Source organism: Mustela nigripes, chromosome 15 (genome assembly GCF_022355385.1).
Source record: "Mustela nigripes isolate SB6536 chromosome 15, MUSNIG.SB6536, whole genome shotgun sequence".
In the NCBI taxonomy this organism is placed as follows: domain Eukaryota; kingdom Metazoa; phylum Chordata; class Mammalia; order Carnivora; family Mustelidae; genus Mustela; species Mustela nigripes.
The window spans coordinates 81,353,583-81,371,738 of record NC_081571.1 but is presented as its reverse complement, the minus strand read 5'-3'; the positions used below and the strand labels follow the sequence as shown (position 1 = coordinate 81,371,738).

General features: G+C 45.5%; 1 protein-coding gene across 5 annotated transcripts in view; it reads right to left on the bottom strand.

Annotated features, from left to right (window-relative positions):
- Positions 1 to 18,156, bottom strand: part of MYO16 (myosin XVI) — a 576,627-nt gene that overhangs the window by 413,005 nt on the left and 145,466 nt on the right. For all 5 annotated transcript variants that reach the window (XR_009400078.1, XM_059378159.1, XM_059378158.1 and 2 more), the window contains exon 2: positions 17,516 to 17,779. Coding sequence is in view for 4 of the 5 variants with exons in the window: in XM_059378158.1 (XP_059234141.1) it covers positions 17,516 to 17,779 (264 nt within the window). In the remaining variant the exon portion in view is untranslated. The remainder of the gene's footprint in view (positions 1 to 17,515; positions 17,780 to 18,156) is intronic.

Sequence of the window (18,156 nt, the reverse complement as noted above, 5' to 3'; positions counted from 1 at the left end):
ACATATTGTGTATTTATATATATTATATATATAAATATATAATAATTTTATATATATATAAATTACTGGAATTGTAAGAGTAGGATTAAGAAGTTCTTCAAAGCATAAGAAAATGTAATTTTGACTGTACTCTTAGCAGTAATTTTGCTTTCTCTCTACCCACATGAAGAAATAAACAGAAAGGTGCAAGTTTATGCAAAGCCTCTGTTCCAGAGAGTCAACAACTTAACGCAGAGACCATAGATTGACCTTGGATGTTTGAGTAAATAAATACTAGACAGAAGACAGGGAAATAGTCAGTTAGGTCAGAAGAACTGTTGAGCTCTTTACATGGAAGAAACAATTTATAGCTGCGTGAAGATATTTGATGTTAATTTGCAAAATTAACATGTAAAACGTGACGGACCGTCTGAGCACAGACACTATTAGGTGCTGGGATCCAGATGGTGAGGAATGAGAGCAGACTCTGCCCCTGTGGAGCCTGCGGCCCATTCTGGATGCAGAGAAGAAACGGGTCATGTCGTTATACATATGGTGACACCCACTGTAACAGGGGCATCTCGGGGCGCTCTGGGAGCCGGCCTGGAGATGCAGGACTGGCTTCTCTGTGTGGATGGATGCCCCAGGTCTGGAGCTCTATGTGATAGCAGGGGACCTAAGGATGAAGAGGGAGCACCCAGCCAGAAAGGGCTGGGGAGTGTGTGAGGTTCTAGGATGTGGTGCTACAAGATGCTGGGGGCACAGGAGGAGACAGGCTGCATAAGGGGGCATCAAAGAGTCACTCTGGAAAGATCAACATGGCTGAGTCCCTGGAAAAGGAGTTTGAAAACTACAGTGTTATTAGCAGGAGTTCTGAGTAGAAGAACGAACATTTCTATTTGTGCTTTGGAAAGCTTGTGATGTTAAGCAGGTGCTGAATGAGCGGGGGGAGGACAAAACTGGAGGTCGCTGATCAGTTCAGGGACTTGGGAACCAGCCCAGACCGCAGATGATAGAGGCCACAAGATGGCGGTGGCCATGGGGACTGGCAAGAGGGATGCATTCAAAAGACGTTTAGGAAGAGAGTCCCTTCCCTTACATACTCACTGGACAATTGTTGCTGTTACCTCTATCCTGCAAGCCATTGTTGTAGGAGCCGAGGCCATGGGGGGAATGAAACACAGAAAGATGTTGGTCTTGTAGACCTGCATTCTCCTGGGACACCACACATGAACGTGCCCACGCGCACACGCACACTAAGGAGGGAAAGGCTGCACCCTGAGAAGGACTGCGAAAATAGGAAAGCAGGGTGGGTGGGGGGGGGAGAGTGCCCAGGAGAAGAGGGCTCAGCCAGGAGTCGGAGAAAGCCTCTCTGATCAGGTGACATTCCAGCGGAGAGCGGAGAGCGCAGGCCAGTGAATGAAAGCCCTGCAGCATCTATGTCCAAAAGTGCAAAGGCCCTGAGGCAGCAGGTGTGGCCTGTTTGAGAAAAGGCAAGAAGGCCCGAGAGCCTGTGGAGGAGTGCGTGTGAGGGAAAATGGGAGAGCATGAGCTCAGTGGCTGGAGTGGGGCAGGACAGGGCCAGACCTCATGGGGTCTTCTTACCCCTGGCAAGGACAAAGGTGCCACTCTTGGGGAGCCTTGAAGCCCCTGAAAATGTGTGAGCCGACAGGGGCACTGGAAGGGAAGCGGTGGAGTGTGGTGGGAGGCTGCTGGAAGAGTCCACGAGAGATGGGGCAGCAGCAAGACGGCGACGAGGGCGGTGGCCACGGAAGCGGGCGGCGGTCAGAACATGAGCGCCCTTCAGAGGCAGAAGGAGCAGAATGTGCTCCTCTCACACGGCGGGTGGGAGAGAGCGTGGGGAGCCCAGGAAGCCTCTGAGACGTCTGGCGTGAACACCTGTTGGAACGAAGGGACTCCCCGTGTGGGAAAGATGCGGGAGGAGCCAGTGTCGTGGGGGAAGCCCAGCGTGCCGGGCGGGCGGGTGTGATGCTGGGGCGAAGTCGGACGTCCAGGGGACGGTCCTGGCTGGGCGTGAAGACTGGGATTCATGGCATCCATGTGGCCTGGCACGTGATTTCCGGGAGGGTGGACGGTAGACAGGGAGGAGCGCTGAAGCCTTGGGATGCTGTGGGGTCAAAGTGGGGAGGCTGAGGAGAACCCTGCCCAGAAGACTGAGACACGGGGACCAGCAAGGCAGACGGGGGACCCAGGAGAGAGGACAGATCCAGAAGCCGACTGAGCAGGAGATGTGGCAGAGGACGCGGCTTCCAGCTCACTGTGATGGGGACTGAGGGATATGCCTGAAGTGGCACCAAGGAGGCCAGCGGCAAGTGCAGGCAGCGTGGGGCGGAAGAGCTGGAGGACAGCCTGGTGGCAGTGTTTTCACGGAGACAACAGAGGGGAGAAATCGGGGGAGGCAGTGAGTCCAGGCTCTTCTCCCGAGGAGCTCGGGTCATAAGGGATCAGTGAAAGGAAGGGAAGATGGATTCATTTAGTTTAGTGTCTTTCCTGTCCACTTTGGACAACATGAAGCCCTATTCTCCCGCGGCACGATCCGGCGTGGTGGACGGTGATGGGGCAGCTGGAAAAGTGGTGGTCTTGGGAAGGACAGAGGGTCAGGGTCCAGTGGATGAGTGTGACCTTGGTGCCAGTAGGCTGTTTTACAAAACAGACCTTATAAATGTCAATTTCCTGGAAATGGTGTGTGTGTTGAAAACGCTCAGAAAAAAACTCTGGTGATATATTCTGCTCCATCCACTCTTGCACAAAATGACTTGTTTGATCTTAGAAATGGAGAATCTACATTTTGCCTGCGGAACATTTTCAGGCAGAGTGTACAGTCCTCGTACAGTGAGAGGCAAATGCACCAAGCTGCAGTCTGGGCCTCAGACAGATTGTGCCTTTTTCCTACGAAAATTATGAGTCCTTTTTTCCTCTTTTTTTCAGAGGCTGTTCTGAACATATTGAGTCAGAATATCCTGGGTTTTCACAGGCAGCAGCAATGCTGTCTTAAATTTGATGGATCAGAGACCCTAACTGTGGAATTAATCCAGTGAACTAAAATGCTTCTTCTTCTTTTTTTCTTTTTTTCATTTCAATTTAGTCAAAACTTGAGAGTGTGGAGAGTTAGAATGTGCAGTTTTCATGCGCTGCTGGGAATTCTCATTGGACATTTATGTTTGAAGAGAGCAGCCCTAAGAAGTAACATCATATGGGGCAAGAAACAGACACAGAGGAGTGTGACTACAAAACCTTGAGACAATATGTGATTGTACACGACAGAACACACCATCTGCCCTCCTCCTCCTTAAAGTATGAAAACTAGTAGGTTAAAAGTTTTTAATGTGCTTTTTTAGCCTAATGATGCTCTCCCACACTTCGTGCATTCATGTAAAACAGCGGAGAGAAAAATCAGGAATGACACCTACAGGCTCATCTCTGCCTTTATATTCTTGCCACCATGTTGCCACTCCTTTGGAAAGCCACGAGAAGCCTTAAATCACTGTCCTGGATAGGTTAGGGGTAGCAACATCCATGTTCAGAATATGAAGATTCATGACTGTCTACAATGCTCAACTACCACTGAATATATTTGGGCAAAATCAATATCCTCTCCTATAGTCCAACTCCTAAGCTGCCTTTATGGCACGCAAGGTCTCCAGAGACCAATGCCAACCTTCCCCAACCCCAGTCATATCCTAGTGTTTACAATTCCCAAACATTTTATCTTTCTGGGACCTCTGGCCTTTGACCAACTTTAGCTTTGGCTTAGTTTCCTGACTTGGAAGAGCCGAAAAATAGCATTTCCAAAGTCATTGTCACCTCCCACTCCACTCTGACCTGCTGTCTGTACTGCCCATCTACTTCTACAGAAGTTAAATGCTGTCAGCCTTTGTCTGCAGCAGCTTCCTTCCTTCCGCCAGGTTGCAGAGAGCAAGCTCAATTTCTCTTGGTATTCCCAATACCTAGGCCCCTGCTGGACACAGATAACAACATGGTATCTTGATTCTGAAGGACTGAATGCATGTGTTCAGCATTGATCTGCTCATATCGCCACTTGCTAGGTGCTATCAGAATCTACTTGTAAAAACCAGGAGAAGTAGAACACTATTCACTGAAGATGAAGAGGCTAAAGTAAATGAATACTAATTTCAACAATATGAAAAATGTCCTGACTTTTTACATATAATACCATACAGTATCATCAGGAAGAATATTTTGCTCTTTTTTATTAAAGATTTTTTTTTTAAATTCATTTGAGAGAGAGAGAGAGAGAGAGAGAGAGAGAACACACATACAAGCAGGAGAGGGGTAGAGGGAGAAGGAGAAGCAAACTCCCCACTGAGCTGGAAGCCAACATGAGGCTCGATCCCAGGACCTGGAGATCATGACCTAAGCCAAAGGCAGGCACTTAACCATCTGACATACCCAGGCCCCCCAAATCTTTTGCTCTTCAGCTAATTAATTCCCGATACTCGTACTGACCTCCCAGATAGTTTAGGTTTTACAAGTATCATTGTGACTGAAAGTTCACAACTGACTACTACTTACTCATTGACTTGGCTTGAAAAAGTTCTACCCCCCAGGCCCCTGCATTCGGTCTGCTTCATGTGGAAGCAAGCCTTGAGAGGCTGAACATCTTCCTTTAATGGCTGATTCTCCAAAGCCAAGCCATCCACAGAGAGAAAAATGCCCTGTTAACCCACCCAATCATGCTCTTGGCTCACCCCACTTCCTGGCCCTTCTCCCCAAAGTTCCCTGCTGGTCCTGCCAACCCCTCCCTAGAAAAGGCAAGCCTCTTCCTGCTTGATTCTGAGATGCTCGCCAATGCTAAGGTCAGTGTTCCCCATCACAACAATCTTTTCAAATAAAGTCTCATTACTGAAATCCAGATATGTTTTTAGTTGTCAAGAGGCTCCAGAGCTGCCCTGCCTGGGCTTCCGTCCTGGTCTACCACAATAGCTGTGTGCACTGTGACAAGTCGCTTCACAAGTCAAAGCCTGTGTTTAAGCCTGTTCTGAGATCCCAGGACCACAGTGAGCAGACAAGGAGTTAATAGATTTTAAGCACTTAGAACAGTGCCTGGACCTTCATAAATACTCAGTTAATCTAACTCTTACTAGTCCCCCAAGAAAGTCTGTACTGGTTAATTTTATGTGTCAACCTAACTAAGTGACAGTGCCTAGCTATTTGGTCAAACACTCTCTATGTTGCCCTGAAGGTATTTTTTAGATGTGATTCATGCTTTAATCATTTGACTCTGATTAAAGCAGATTGCCCTCCACCATGTGGGTGGGCCTCATCTCACCAGATGAAGACCTTAAGAGCAAAGACTGAGGTCTCCAAGAGGAAAAAGAGTTCTGCCTCAAGTCAAAAGTGCCAAAGCCTTGCCTGAGTCTCTATCCTGCAGATTTCAGACTCGAGACTGCCACTCGGACTCCTCCTTGCGTTTTCAGCCTACTAGCCCACAGATTGTGTGTGTGTGTGTGTGTGTGCGCGCGCGTGTGTGTGTGTTCTCTCAGTCCTACTTCTCTCAAGAACCTTGACTAACACACAAAGTCTCTGTGCTAGTCACAGGGGTGGAAATATCATGATATCTATTAGGATAGTAAAAGAAAACATACTTTCTCATCATGCCTCTGCTCCATCTTTTCTTTCTGCCCAGAACCCCTTCTGCCCTTCCTATATCTTTCCAGTGCGTAGCACAGTGCAAAGCAGATGGCAGGGGTTCCATGAATGTTCACTAAAAATGAAAGGATGGGGAACAGGAAAGATCCTTTTCTTGAATGGTACCCACTCCGCTGGGAGATACCAATGTGTAAAGAAGGGGTTATAACCTCAAGGAATCAGCACGAGCAACATACAGGAGGAAGGAATTAGTGTTGCCGAAGAATGTCAGAGAACATTCTTCTCTCACATTCAGAGAAGAGAGGTTCATTTCGAAGATAAAAGTGGGAGAATGTTCTAGGCAGAGGATAAAGCTTAAACAAAGACTCCAAGGACACAGCAGTAAGAGTGTTTCCCATCCTTGGTATTGTAGACCACGGACCAGGCAGAGTCCACATGCATTTGCATCAGTTTGTTCTCTCCCCCACATACCCCCTGGGGTCGATCAGTGGAAAGCAGCTGGCCTATGGCAGAAAGCGAGCAGCAAAGGCAGAATTAATGAGGAAAGAGACAGCTTTCCTCCTAGCCACCAGAGAGGGAAAATGGCCTTGGCACGGGCAAAGAAGAAACTGATTCTTCTTAAAACACTTAAATTCTAGATGAGAGGTTCCAACCTGACGATGTGGGACTAGCTGCTTTCCCAATGTCTTCTAACAACATGACCCAGTCCTCCCCTTCTCCTGAGGCCTGGATATTCGGACCATGGGGCTGCAGAAGAGGTCAACAGAATTGTGTGGAACAGCTGTGGGGAAGGGAGTGTGGTCCAGACGGCCTGGGGTGGGCAGCACTAGGCGAGAGGAAGAGAGAGCCTTACCAGTTCACCCTGGGCAGCCCTGCAGAATGAGTAGAAGGCCAATGGCCCCAGAAACATCTGCCAAGCAGCACTGTGAGGACCAGAGGAAACAGAGGGTCAGAGGTCCCACCTCAAGAATGGGAGTCAGAAGGATGGAGGGAGAAGGTAGCCAGTAACCTTGAATCCCCGTGGCTCACAGCCAGCTCTCTGCTGGCCTGAGCTCCTGGAGTCTCACACTGCTCTGGGAACATGCCAGGTTAGAGCCACTGCCTGGACCAGCTCAAGGCACAGAATCATGGAGGTGAAAGAGCTCACGTGCAGGGACGCAGGACGAGCCCAGAGCCACCCTCGGGATGGGTGGGAGTGACAGCAGAGGCCCCAGAAGGCGGAGGCAGGCAGCGTGGACGTTTGGGCCAGACAGAGGTGGGTCCGAATCTCATTTTGTCCCTGAGGAGCAGCCCATCTCCTGAGAACTCTGTTTAACTTCCTTATACCCTAGTATCTAATCCACAAAATTGGGCAGGGTTTGTATGTACCCTCATTTGTTTCCAAAGGCCGCTACACAAAGTCCCACAAACTGGGGGCATGAAGGGGTCAGAAAACAGAATTTATTCTCTCACAGCCCTGGAAGCTGAAGTCTGAAGTCCAGGGGTCAGGAAGGCCTCCCTCCCTCCAAGGGCCTGTGTCCTAGCTTCTCAGAGCCGCCAGCAATCTCTGGAGACCCATCTCTGTCTTCTGTTCTCCTGGCCACCTTCCCCATGTGTTTCTGGGTCCAAACTCCCTCCTTCTGTAAGAGCTCTGGTCCTTTGTTGAAGACCCACTCTCATCAAGAGTGACATCATCGTCCCTGGAGTGCTCGTGCAAAGACTGTTTTCAAATGAGGTTCCAGGCGGCCTGGAATAAAGGAGGACACGGAGTCCCTCCATACAGGGCCTCGCAGGGGTGTCCGGGGGTTAAATGAGACAATGCATATGACGGGCTTAGAGAATGATAGTCAAATGCTACGCCAAGTGTATAAAACTCTATACATATACAATACGAGTATGTGTATAGAAAAACACATTATAGGTAACATTTACCATATATAACACATGCATTGCCTTAGCAGCAAAGAGTGAAGAAAATGCTCAATCAGCTTAATAACGTGAATTTTCCCCTTTCAATCCCATTTCCAAAGGTAAAATCCAACTGCTGTTTCTCGTGGTCTCAGGTTCATGTCCACACTCTAAGTTTACCTGTCTGTCTTGCCTTTTCTCTATTTCTTCATGATTTCTAATAGGGTTGCCCCATTAGAGTTAGAGTCCTCTAACACTCCGTGTTCATTCCCACATATTAACACCCGCTGTCATCGTCTGTGAACCCCACACCGGTCAGGGTCCTCACCTGTCACTGTCGACTGTTCCAACACTGCCTCCTGATTCCCTTCAGAGCACGGACTGCACGGAGTAAGACGTGACAGGGGTCCTCTGAAGTTCTGTGACTGACACTCACAGCCACCTCTGAGAAAGGCCCACCGCTCTACCCCTCACCCTCATCGGCAGGGGAGGACAGAGAGGCCCAGAAGTTGCACTGGCCAGGCTCCCGAGGCTCAGGTGCATGGCGGTAGGGACCAACCATCCTGCCAAAGTAAAATCTTCCCACAGAGCAGACTTTCAAATTCATCTCATCCCGACCTCCCCCTCGTGAAGGCCTGCTGGGATTCCTTTTAAATGGATCCATTTCTAGTTGGTTTGTTTGCTTGTTAAAAAACAGCGTATCTTTCCATTTGCATAAATGCCTATAAAGCACACTTTTCTCTCTCCCTTTTTTTTTTTTTTCCAGTTATTTCCACAGTACCTGGTAAAGTCATGACTACACTGCAAGCAGTTAAAATAATTACTACTTGTCAGGAATATGAATCTGGTGTTGGTGAAATACTGAGCTCCTCATTAAATTTGCACAGAATCCCTCAGAATTTAGAAGCACTTAATTTCCAAGTCTTCATGTTTCTAAACCTGGTTTTGAAATGGGCACCCTTAATTACCTAGCAACTGTTACCTGTTCATCGAAGGCACCAGTCCAGAGAAGACAGGTCTGTAAAATTCTCTGTGAAATTCAAACGTGCCCTGGGTCACTGGACCCAGCACGGCTGTGAGCAATATTCACTTCGCCTTCCAGCTTTCTGATGTGAACATGGGTCTGATGCCATAAAGCTCATCCTTTTCTCTAAAATCTAAAAGCGGTCCTTTCGTTCTGATGTCTGCCCCAAATCCTCACCCTCCTCTGCCCAATGAGAAGCACAGATCCATTCCGTTTCTGTTCCCATCACTGAGAAGTCAACAAGATCGGAGTGGTTCTGGTAAAGCAGTCATCTCCCTCTCTCTGCTCAGGTTTGGTACCATTCTAGAACAAGGATGATGCAGATAGCAGTAGATCGCTCGTCTTTTCACTGGGAATGTTCTTTTCCCCAATTCTTCCTTAAAGACAGAATGATGCTTTCTATTTGCTTTCCAACCCCAAGTATCCAATATATAAGACATTCATATTGGTTGAATTCAACTCTTTTGGGAAGGGTCTATCTGCATTCCACTTCAAGGATATACCCCTAATTTTGAGTTCTAGAAATATGCATCCTTGTCAGGTAGTTAACATACATCACACTCAACTATGTTCATCATAAATGGGTGTAGGGAATCAGGACTGGGTAATTGCTCAGTGCGTCTGACCACCACTCTAAAGGTGGCAGAGTCTTGGTTCAATTTCTCTAAGGGCCAAGTTAAATGTACTTATTGGCTGCCACATTTTCTAATTGTCTATTTATATGCCTGGTTATGGGAAGGTGAGGGAGACAGAAAGAGGCTGCATTGAGTAGAAATCCATAGCCACCAGTGGGAAACGTGCCCTGGCAGACAGATCATCTTCATAAACACAGGATGGCAAAAAGAAAACACCATAACTGGCACCTTTGTTTTATCTCTATACTCTAGATAGTCAAACAGAAGTAAAAAAATAGATTAAAAAAATACAATTACATGGTCACCCCGTCCATCAACATTTTAACCTCCATGTCAGTCCAGTAAAGGCAAGGAGAGGGCTCGGCTAAGTCCCCCACTCGCTAGGTCAACGAGAAGCCCCCTTTCATGTGTCAGGTGTGAAACACTTAAGGAATATGTAAAATGTATTCTCTGACCCAAAACTACTCACTGGGGGTGTGGTGGGTAGGGAACAGAACACTTGCTCCCAATAATTTACTTGTAAGTCTCTAAGGAGGGAGATGTTCTGCCCATTAATAGAGAATCTGCTACATATTGGAGAAACGGATCTGCTGCACTCCAGGTATATTCTTAAGAGGGCTCCCGCTAGTACATGAGCAGTTAATAGTTCCTGTGAGTTATTCAGGGGAGGGACAACCGTCAAGTCTTACAAATTTGTATCTAAATCAGCCCAACCTCATGATTTCTGGGCACGAAGTGGAAGAAGGTGAAGCACAGAAGGGAAGAAGCATTTTGGGTTTGGAAGAATATGGGGATGGATATTCACTGCGAATGTCACAAGTTTGGAAGGGCAGGTGTGGAGCTCAGGAGAGAGGTCTGAATGCACATTTGGGTATCCCTGGGGCGGGGGACAAGGAATGCGGATGGAAAAGGTGAGGCCTTCTGGGGAGGACAAGCAGGAAGCGGAAAGTTTTAGGGTCAGATCCTTAGGCCACAGCTCTTAACCTTAGCCCTCCAAAGAAACTGGGGCCAGTGGTCTGAGAGGCAAGAGAAGGAAACAGAGTCCCACATGGTTATAATTTGATGTTTCCCTTTTTTCCTAAGAGTTGACTTCTGATATAAGTGAATTTGACATTATAGGTCTGTAATGACACTTACAAAGTTCTTTGTGTGACTGGAATAGAACAGACTCTTAGAAAATATTACGCATGTAGGTTAATAAATAGGTCCTCCTAAACTCTAGCCAAAAAGGTGGAGGAAGGGTCTGAGCAGAGAGAGGGAAAGGGTCACAGCTTAAAGAATGTCTGTCCCCCACTCTGGCCGTCCCTTTGACAGTGAGCAGAACTCAACCAGACGAGAGGAGGAAAAGACAGCAAATGGCAGGGAAGGGAAATCAGCTCGTGGGGTTGGTAGTTTAGCTCACTTACCACCAAAGGCCAAGCCAAGAGGTGATGTGTTGAATGCTCTTACCACAAAAGAAAAATATATATGAATATATATCTTTTTAATTTAAGGGAGTGATGGAAATTTGGGGAGGTGAAAAATAAGTAAATTAAAGGCCCTAAAACAAAATTTAGAACAAAATTTTATAGATGGAAAAGAATGAACACTATTTATTTATTTATTTATTTTTAAAGATATTTTATTTTATCTATTTGAGAGAAAGAATGAGATTGAGAGAGAGAGAGAGAGAGAGAGAGCAGAGGAGATGGGAGGGTCAGAGGGAGAAGCAGACTCCTCGAGGAGCAGGGAGCCCGATGTTGGACCTACCCTGGGACTCCAGGATCATGACCTGAGCTGAAGACAGTCGCTCAACCAACTGAGCCACCCAGGAAATCACATTTTAAAATGATGTAGTATATTAACATGGCACATTAACACTAAAATATCACTAATTACCAGAAAAGTAAAACAAATCACTAAAGATACTACTATAATTATGAAAATGCAACATTCATAAAATTAAACAATTCTGAATTGCTTCTCAATGATATATTACAAACATTAGCATGAATAATATGTTGTCCTTTGAAAAAGTGTATTTGATTCTTTAGACTCAGCCAAGAAAGTACTTGGAAATAAGAGAGGAAATAAAACGCTTTACACAAAAATAGAACCTACAAAGTTTGCAATAATAATTTAAATGGAAAAAAGCTGTTCTTACGGCAATATGTTTTACCATCTCAATTTTATAAACACAATAAACATGTACATTTCAGTATCTGAGTAGTTAAAAGATAAACAAAAGTATGATTACCATAATGAAATAAACACATTTTCCTGGATACTTTTCCAGAAGTTAAACATTGGCTAAACAGAGTATAATATCTCTAAAGAGCCTGCTTGTCTTTTCAATCCAATTAAAATTTTAAATTAGCAAGAAATTAAAGCTTTTCCTCTGAAACAGTGAGGTCTATTGGTCTATTGAGAGACTCCAAAAACGTAATATTTTATTTGTGCATACATGGGTCAGCTGCAATTATAGATGTGGTATGTGACCTGCTATTGACTGATATTTGTGCCCCTCCCAAATCTTTATATTGAAGCCCTACACCTTGGTGTGATGATATCAGGAGTTGGGTCTTTGGGAGGAAATTAGGACTAGATGAAACCACAAGGTTGTAGCCTCCGTGATGGGACTGGTACCTTTACAAGAAGAAGAGACCAGAGCTTCCTCTCCCCACCATTTGGGATACAAGGAGAGGGTGGCCATCTATCAGAAGGTGGCCATCTATCAGGAGGTGGCCAGGGAGAGTTCTCTCACTAATAGCCAAATCTGGTGACATCTTGAGTTTGGGTATCTAAATTCCAGAACCCTGAGAAATAAATGTCTGTTGTTGAAGTCCCCAGTCTATAGTATTTTGTTAAAGCAGGTCAAGCAATGGATCAATATCTTAGTTTAACAACACAATAATGTACTTAAAATTTTAATAATTGATTAGAAATTGGGGGCACCTGGATGGCTCAGTTGGTGAAGTGTCTACATTCCGCTCAGGTCATGATCTCAGGGTCCCGGAATTGGCTCTGCATCGGGCTCTCTGCTCAGCAGGGAGACTGCTTCTCCCTCTGCCTGATGCTCCTCCTCACTTGTTCGCATGCTCTCTTTATCTCTCTCTCTCTCTCTCTCAAATAAATAAAAATCTTTAAAGAAATAATTGATTAGAAATTCAAACTCTTGTGTTGAGTTTTAAGAGTCACTGAATTATTTCTTCATCATTTGATGTTAATGTTGATCTTAGTTACTGAACATCGTCTTTGCTTCCATTAGTAAGAGAAACTATTTCCTAGGAGTGAGAAAATTATATGAGGTGTCCTTCTTTTCTTTTTAAGATTTAAATTATTTATTTGACAGAGGGAGAGAGACAGAGAGAGAGGGGGGACACAAGCGGGGTTATGGGAGAGGGAGAACTAGGCTTTCCACTGAGCAGGGAGCCCAATGTGGGGCTCCATCCCAGGACCCTGGGATCAAGACCTGGGCTAAAGACAGACGCTTAATGACTGAGCCACCCAGGTGCCCCATAAAGTGTCTTTCTAAAGACATTTTCTCTAAGAATCTTTTGAATTTTTTTGTTTAATTTCTGTCATAAAGAATAAACTACATCATATACAGCAAAAGTTTGTTATAGTTTGTTGTGCAAAGCAAGAGTGTAATGAACATTGTGAGTGAATGTGTGCATTTTTTTCTTCTGAAGTTTCCTATTGTCCCTATCAATTGAAATACCTTCTATTGGTCATTATACCAAGCAAAACGGGTAACTTTACTGACCAGTTCATTCTCTCCATTGCAATTCCAAAAGCAATTTCTTCAATAAAACCCAACTTAAGGGGCACCTGGTTGGCTCAGTCAGTTATGGGTCTGACTCTTGATTTCTCAGGTCATGATCCCAGAGTCCTGATATTAAGCCCCATGTTGGGCTCTGTGCTCAGCTAGGAGTCTGCTTGAGATTTTCTCTTTCCCTCTCCCTCCACCCCTCCCCTTCCACTTATGAGTGCTCTCTAAACAAAATAAATAAATAAATCTTTAAAAATATAAAAAACTTAAAAAAAATTAAACCCAACTCCTAGCTAATCGTGGTCTATTCAAACAAAACAATTACTCCCTGCTTCTTCTGGGTTGAAAACTCAAATCTGACTGCTTGCTTAGATTTCGGGGTCTTTATATAAACTCTCACATACAAAAGACCCACTGTACATCCGCACAGTCATGGACCCCACTGGAAAATAGGTGTTGACAGCTAACAAGTGATTCCAAGTTGGCAAGAAACCCGAGTGCCTGTTGATGAGGTAATACTATATTCCATATAAAATGGCATCTGTGTGTATATATATATGGAATTGTGAAGGTAAAGTGGGGACAAACTGAACTCTAAAAGCTAGAGTAAAATTTTAGGGTAGAAAAGCAAATAGCTATGAATAAGGACCCATGGGTGGAGAGGCCATGCTAACCCCCCCCCCTTTTTTTTAAAGATGTTTATTTATTTATTTGACAGAAAGAGTACAAGCAGAGGGAGAGGGAGAAGAAGGCTCCCCACTGAGCCCCAATCCACTTTGGAAAACTTTGAGTCACACGTGGTCCTTCTGTTTCTGTTTTTTTATATCTCGTTCTATCTCCTTTGTTCATACCAGAGTGCCCCAGTCCCCTTACTCTCCCACGTGCGCGTGTGGGAGCTGGAGCTGCATCATACCAGAGTGCCCCAGTCCCCTTACTCTCCCACGTGCGCGTGTGGGAGCTGGAGCTGCAAGCCCTCCTCTCATCCTCCCTCTTCTTTGACAGCCAAGGTTCCCTCGTCAGTAAGTGCCGGAGGCCGTCAGAGAGCCGCCATTAAGTTCCCATTCCCACACCCGCTCGCCCTTTGGCTGCATCTCTTCTCCCACTGCCCCCGTGGGAGGTCCTCAGCCCTGTCTGCACAATACAGCACTGGAGGCACACTGGGAAACTATCCTGCTTGAATCAGGATCTCTACGGGCAGAGCCAGGATACTGGAACTACAAATAAAATTAGCGAGACCAAACCCTCCAGCTGAGGACCATATCTCATCATGTGTACGAGCTCAAAGCCCTTGCTCCAGTGACTTTCCTTCCTTACTTCGGTGCCAGCAGTTCTTCCCTCCCAGATACATGATTTCTTTCCACTACACACACACTATTATTTCTCCCATGATATTATTTCTCCCAGAAATCCCATATTTCTCCCATGAACCAAAGTTCCCTTCATTTCTTTTCCTTCTGTAGCTACCTTACCATTTCTCCCCTCTACCTAAAACTTCCTTCAAGAGGTCTCCATTTCCCAGTGTCCATTTCTGTTCACCCACTCTGTCTCCATTCTTATCCACTTGAGTTTTGCTCCCAACAATTCACTAAAACTATACCTTCCATATTTTAAATGCAAAGGTTCAATTCTGTTTCCACTCCAAGACTGAGAAGCAGTGTTTGATAGTCATTCTTCTCCTTGAAAAGTTCTCATCACTTAGCTCCCAGGATGGCTCCCCCACCTCAAGTTCCACATTTCTTTAATGCTCTTGGTGGATCTGCCTCATTTCTGAATTCTTAATATTGGAGCTCCCTAGGGCTCAGTTCTTGAGCTTTTTGTATTTTTATCTACTCCCATTCCCTAAGTGATACATAGTCTTTCAGTTTTTGATGCCCATCTGTCTCCAATTTTTATCTCCAAACAACATGATGCCCTCTCCTGATCTGACCTCCTAGCAGCCCCTCTATCTCTATTAATAACATTTCATTATGCTGGTTGTTCAGGCCAGAACAGAGTCGGTGTGATCCTTGAGTCTGTAGGATCAATTTTGCCCTTGGGTGTCATGCCTCTGAATTATGTTACAGTACCTGGGGAAAGGAATTAAGGTGGCTCATGAGCTGACCTTAAAAAAGGGAGATTATCTAAGATGTTCCAAGTGAGTTCTTTGCCCCTGTATCACATGGGCCTTGAAGGTGGAAGAAGGAGGCAAAAGATTTGTTCAGAGAGACGCAAGGACAGAAAAAGGAGCAGAAGAAATTCCAAGCATGAGAGGGACACTCCACCAACACTTGCCGGCTCTGAAGACAGAGGAGGCGCTAGGGTTGAGGGGAAATTATGCCCTCCAGAAAATGGACAAGTCAAAGAAAGCAATCCTCACCTAGAACCTCCAGAAAGCATCGCAGCCTGATGATACCTGGATTTCAGGCCAGTGGGACTCACCCCAGACTTCGGACCACAACTATAAAAGGATATACTCATACCTTTTGCAACTACACACTAAAGGAGTGGCCATTCATTATGGCAGCAGTACAAACTGATATACTCCCCATCACCCACCCATCAGCATTTCCTGTTAGCTCTTTCCTGAAAGTATCTGCCCCAACTGACAGTTTCTCACCACGCCCTCACTCCACCTTGGTACAAGCCACCATCATTTTGTGCCCAACTTCCTGGCAGAGCCTCTCTGCTCTGTCCTCACAATTCTTCATTCAAGTCACAGTGCAGCAGCCAAGCTCGTCCTGTTACGTCACAGGTGATAGGAGCTCCACTCAAGCCCCCACAATATCTTCAGGACTCACTGAGCACAAAAGCCAGAATCCTTCCCATGACCCTTCCAGCCCCTCCATGCTGGCTTCTTGCCCTCCATCCTCCCAATTTATTCATATTGGCTCCTCCCACAGGCTGGGATGTTCCTTCCCAGCTCCAGACTCACCTGAAAGGCTCCTCCTCAGATATCCATTCACCGAACTCCCCACACCTCCCCCCAGAGTCTCCCTCCTTCCTTCCTTCCATTACCCCCCATATTACACATCCAACTTTATCTTAATTTTTATGGTCACACACCAGACAGCGGGGCATCACAGAGACAGAGATGTGCTTTCCTTCATTCACAGCTGCCTGGCCCATAATAAAAACACCATACATATTTGATGAATTTAGGCATTTTTCCTATGGAATATGGCTGCTGGGTTCATGATTTCGCTCCAATCCCCATGGCTACTATCTCAAGCCAGTTCCATCTAACATGGAAATTTCATCGTTGGATTTTCAGTTGGTGTCGTTGTTTCTTGTTCTTGTCCTTACCCTTCCATCATCTCCTACAGATATACAGACCTGATTAATCTTTGCTCAACACTATTTGTGGCATATGCATTTTCTTCTGGGGAACATACAGTGGATCCCATTGCACTCTGCTTCAAAAGTAGGGCTTGAAGTATTCACAATAGTCCTATTTCCCCAGTACCAGCTTAGCAGCCCCGCTCCTCACTCCGGCTCCCTTCAGGCAGGTCTCCCTGCCGGCACTCACGCGGGGCAGCTGTTCTCCACACTGCCTAAGTGTGGTTTCTTCTTTACAGAAAGCTTCCTCCGGAACCCCTCAGAGATCACATTCTACTGCCCAGCTCTTCCCGTTCATACCAGACTTTGTTTCTACTGTTTTCTACTTTCTTAGGAGAGTTTTTCCCCCTCACTTAGATTCGAGGTTTCCTGAAGGCAGGAATCTCAGGCTCTTGATTGCCCAAGTGACATGCCTACATCAGGGTTAATTCTGATTTTATGACTTCAGTGTCCTCACCAAATGTTATAATATGGAATATATATTAGTACACATATTATATATTATACATACATTAAATAGTTCCTCTTGGTCTCTGGATTTATGATTTTATTATTCTTAAATTTTTAACCCTAATTCAGGCATTATTTGTCCTGTTGATATTTTACATAAGAGATTTAGTGAACAATCTTTTTGCGGTTGTGTGATTGTTAAATCGATATAGGGCTTGTGTCTTCCTGCAACTTAATTTAGACATGTTCCAACAATACGACCTGGTGAGCATGAACAAATTGCTTCCCTCTCTCACTCAACACTGCTGGAAGGTACTGGGTGGGGGAGGAGGGGACTGTGAAATGGGCTGAGAGCATCCCTTCCCCTGAAGGTACTTACAAGCTCCTCAGAGCGAATGACCATGAAATGAAGAGCTCCAAGTAGGAAGAGAATAATAAAATGGTAGCTAATTCCTATTCCTATTTCTATCCATGAATTCAAAATGAGATAATAATGAATTTTGCAACATAATCTCATCATCAAAGAAAACAATTTCATTGGGAAAAAAAATTCATTACAAATTTGCATGCACAGTTTACAAGGAAATCACACGCTTTCCAGGTAGGTAATTCTTTAAAAAATATTACAATAATTCTACCAAAATTTTGCATTTTGTTCACTTGTACTAGACTTGGAAGTTTTAACTATATTCTTTCGAAAGAGGATATTTCCTTGACTGTCTCATATTTTTTTTTTTTTAAAGACCCCTAACGTTTAAAAGAAATACTATCCTTCATCTCCCCACTAGGAAACAACAAACAGAAACCATGAAAACCACGTCGGAAAACTTCTGTGTCACGTACCTTCTTTGTCATCGTGGTGGATAATTGCATCCTGTATCATGTCGGCAAGGTTGAAGTGGACTTTCTGACTCTTCCCATGCTTCAGCTTTTTCAGGAATCCTTCCTGCTTCTGAAAAGCCTTCTCTCTTTCATAGTAGGCTTTGATCTGCTCACAGCGCATGCGCTTCACCAGCCGCTGCCGCTGGCCGAGGGGAAGGGACTCCAGCAAGCACTGGTCAATTTCCATTTCATGGGTTCGGAAAACGTTACATAGCTGGAAGCAACCTGCAAGAAATACAGTGAGAATGTCACCAGACCCTTACTGCAGCGATACGGTAGCACGACGGAGCTCACTAGACCCTTTCTCCAACAATAGAGTAGCACGATGGAGCTCACTAGACCCTTACTCCAGTGATACAGTAGCACGACGGAGCTCACCAGACCCTTACTCCAGTGATACAGTAGCACGATGGGGCTCACCAGACCCTTACTCCAGCGATACAGGAGCACAACGAAACTCACTAGACCCTTACTGCAGCGATACGGTAGCATGACGGAGCTCACCAGACCCTTACTCCAGTGATACAGTAGCACGACGGAGCTCACTAGACCCTTACTCCAGTGATACAGTAGCACGACGGAGCTCACTAGACCCTTACTCC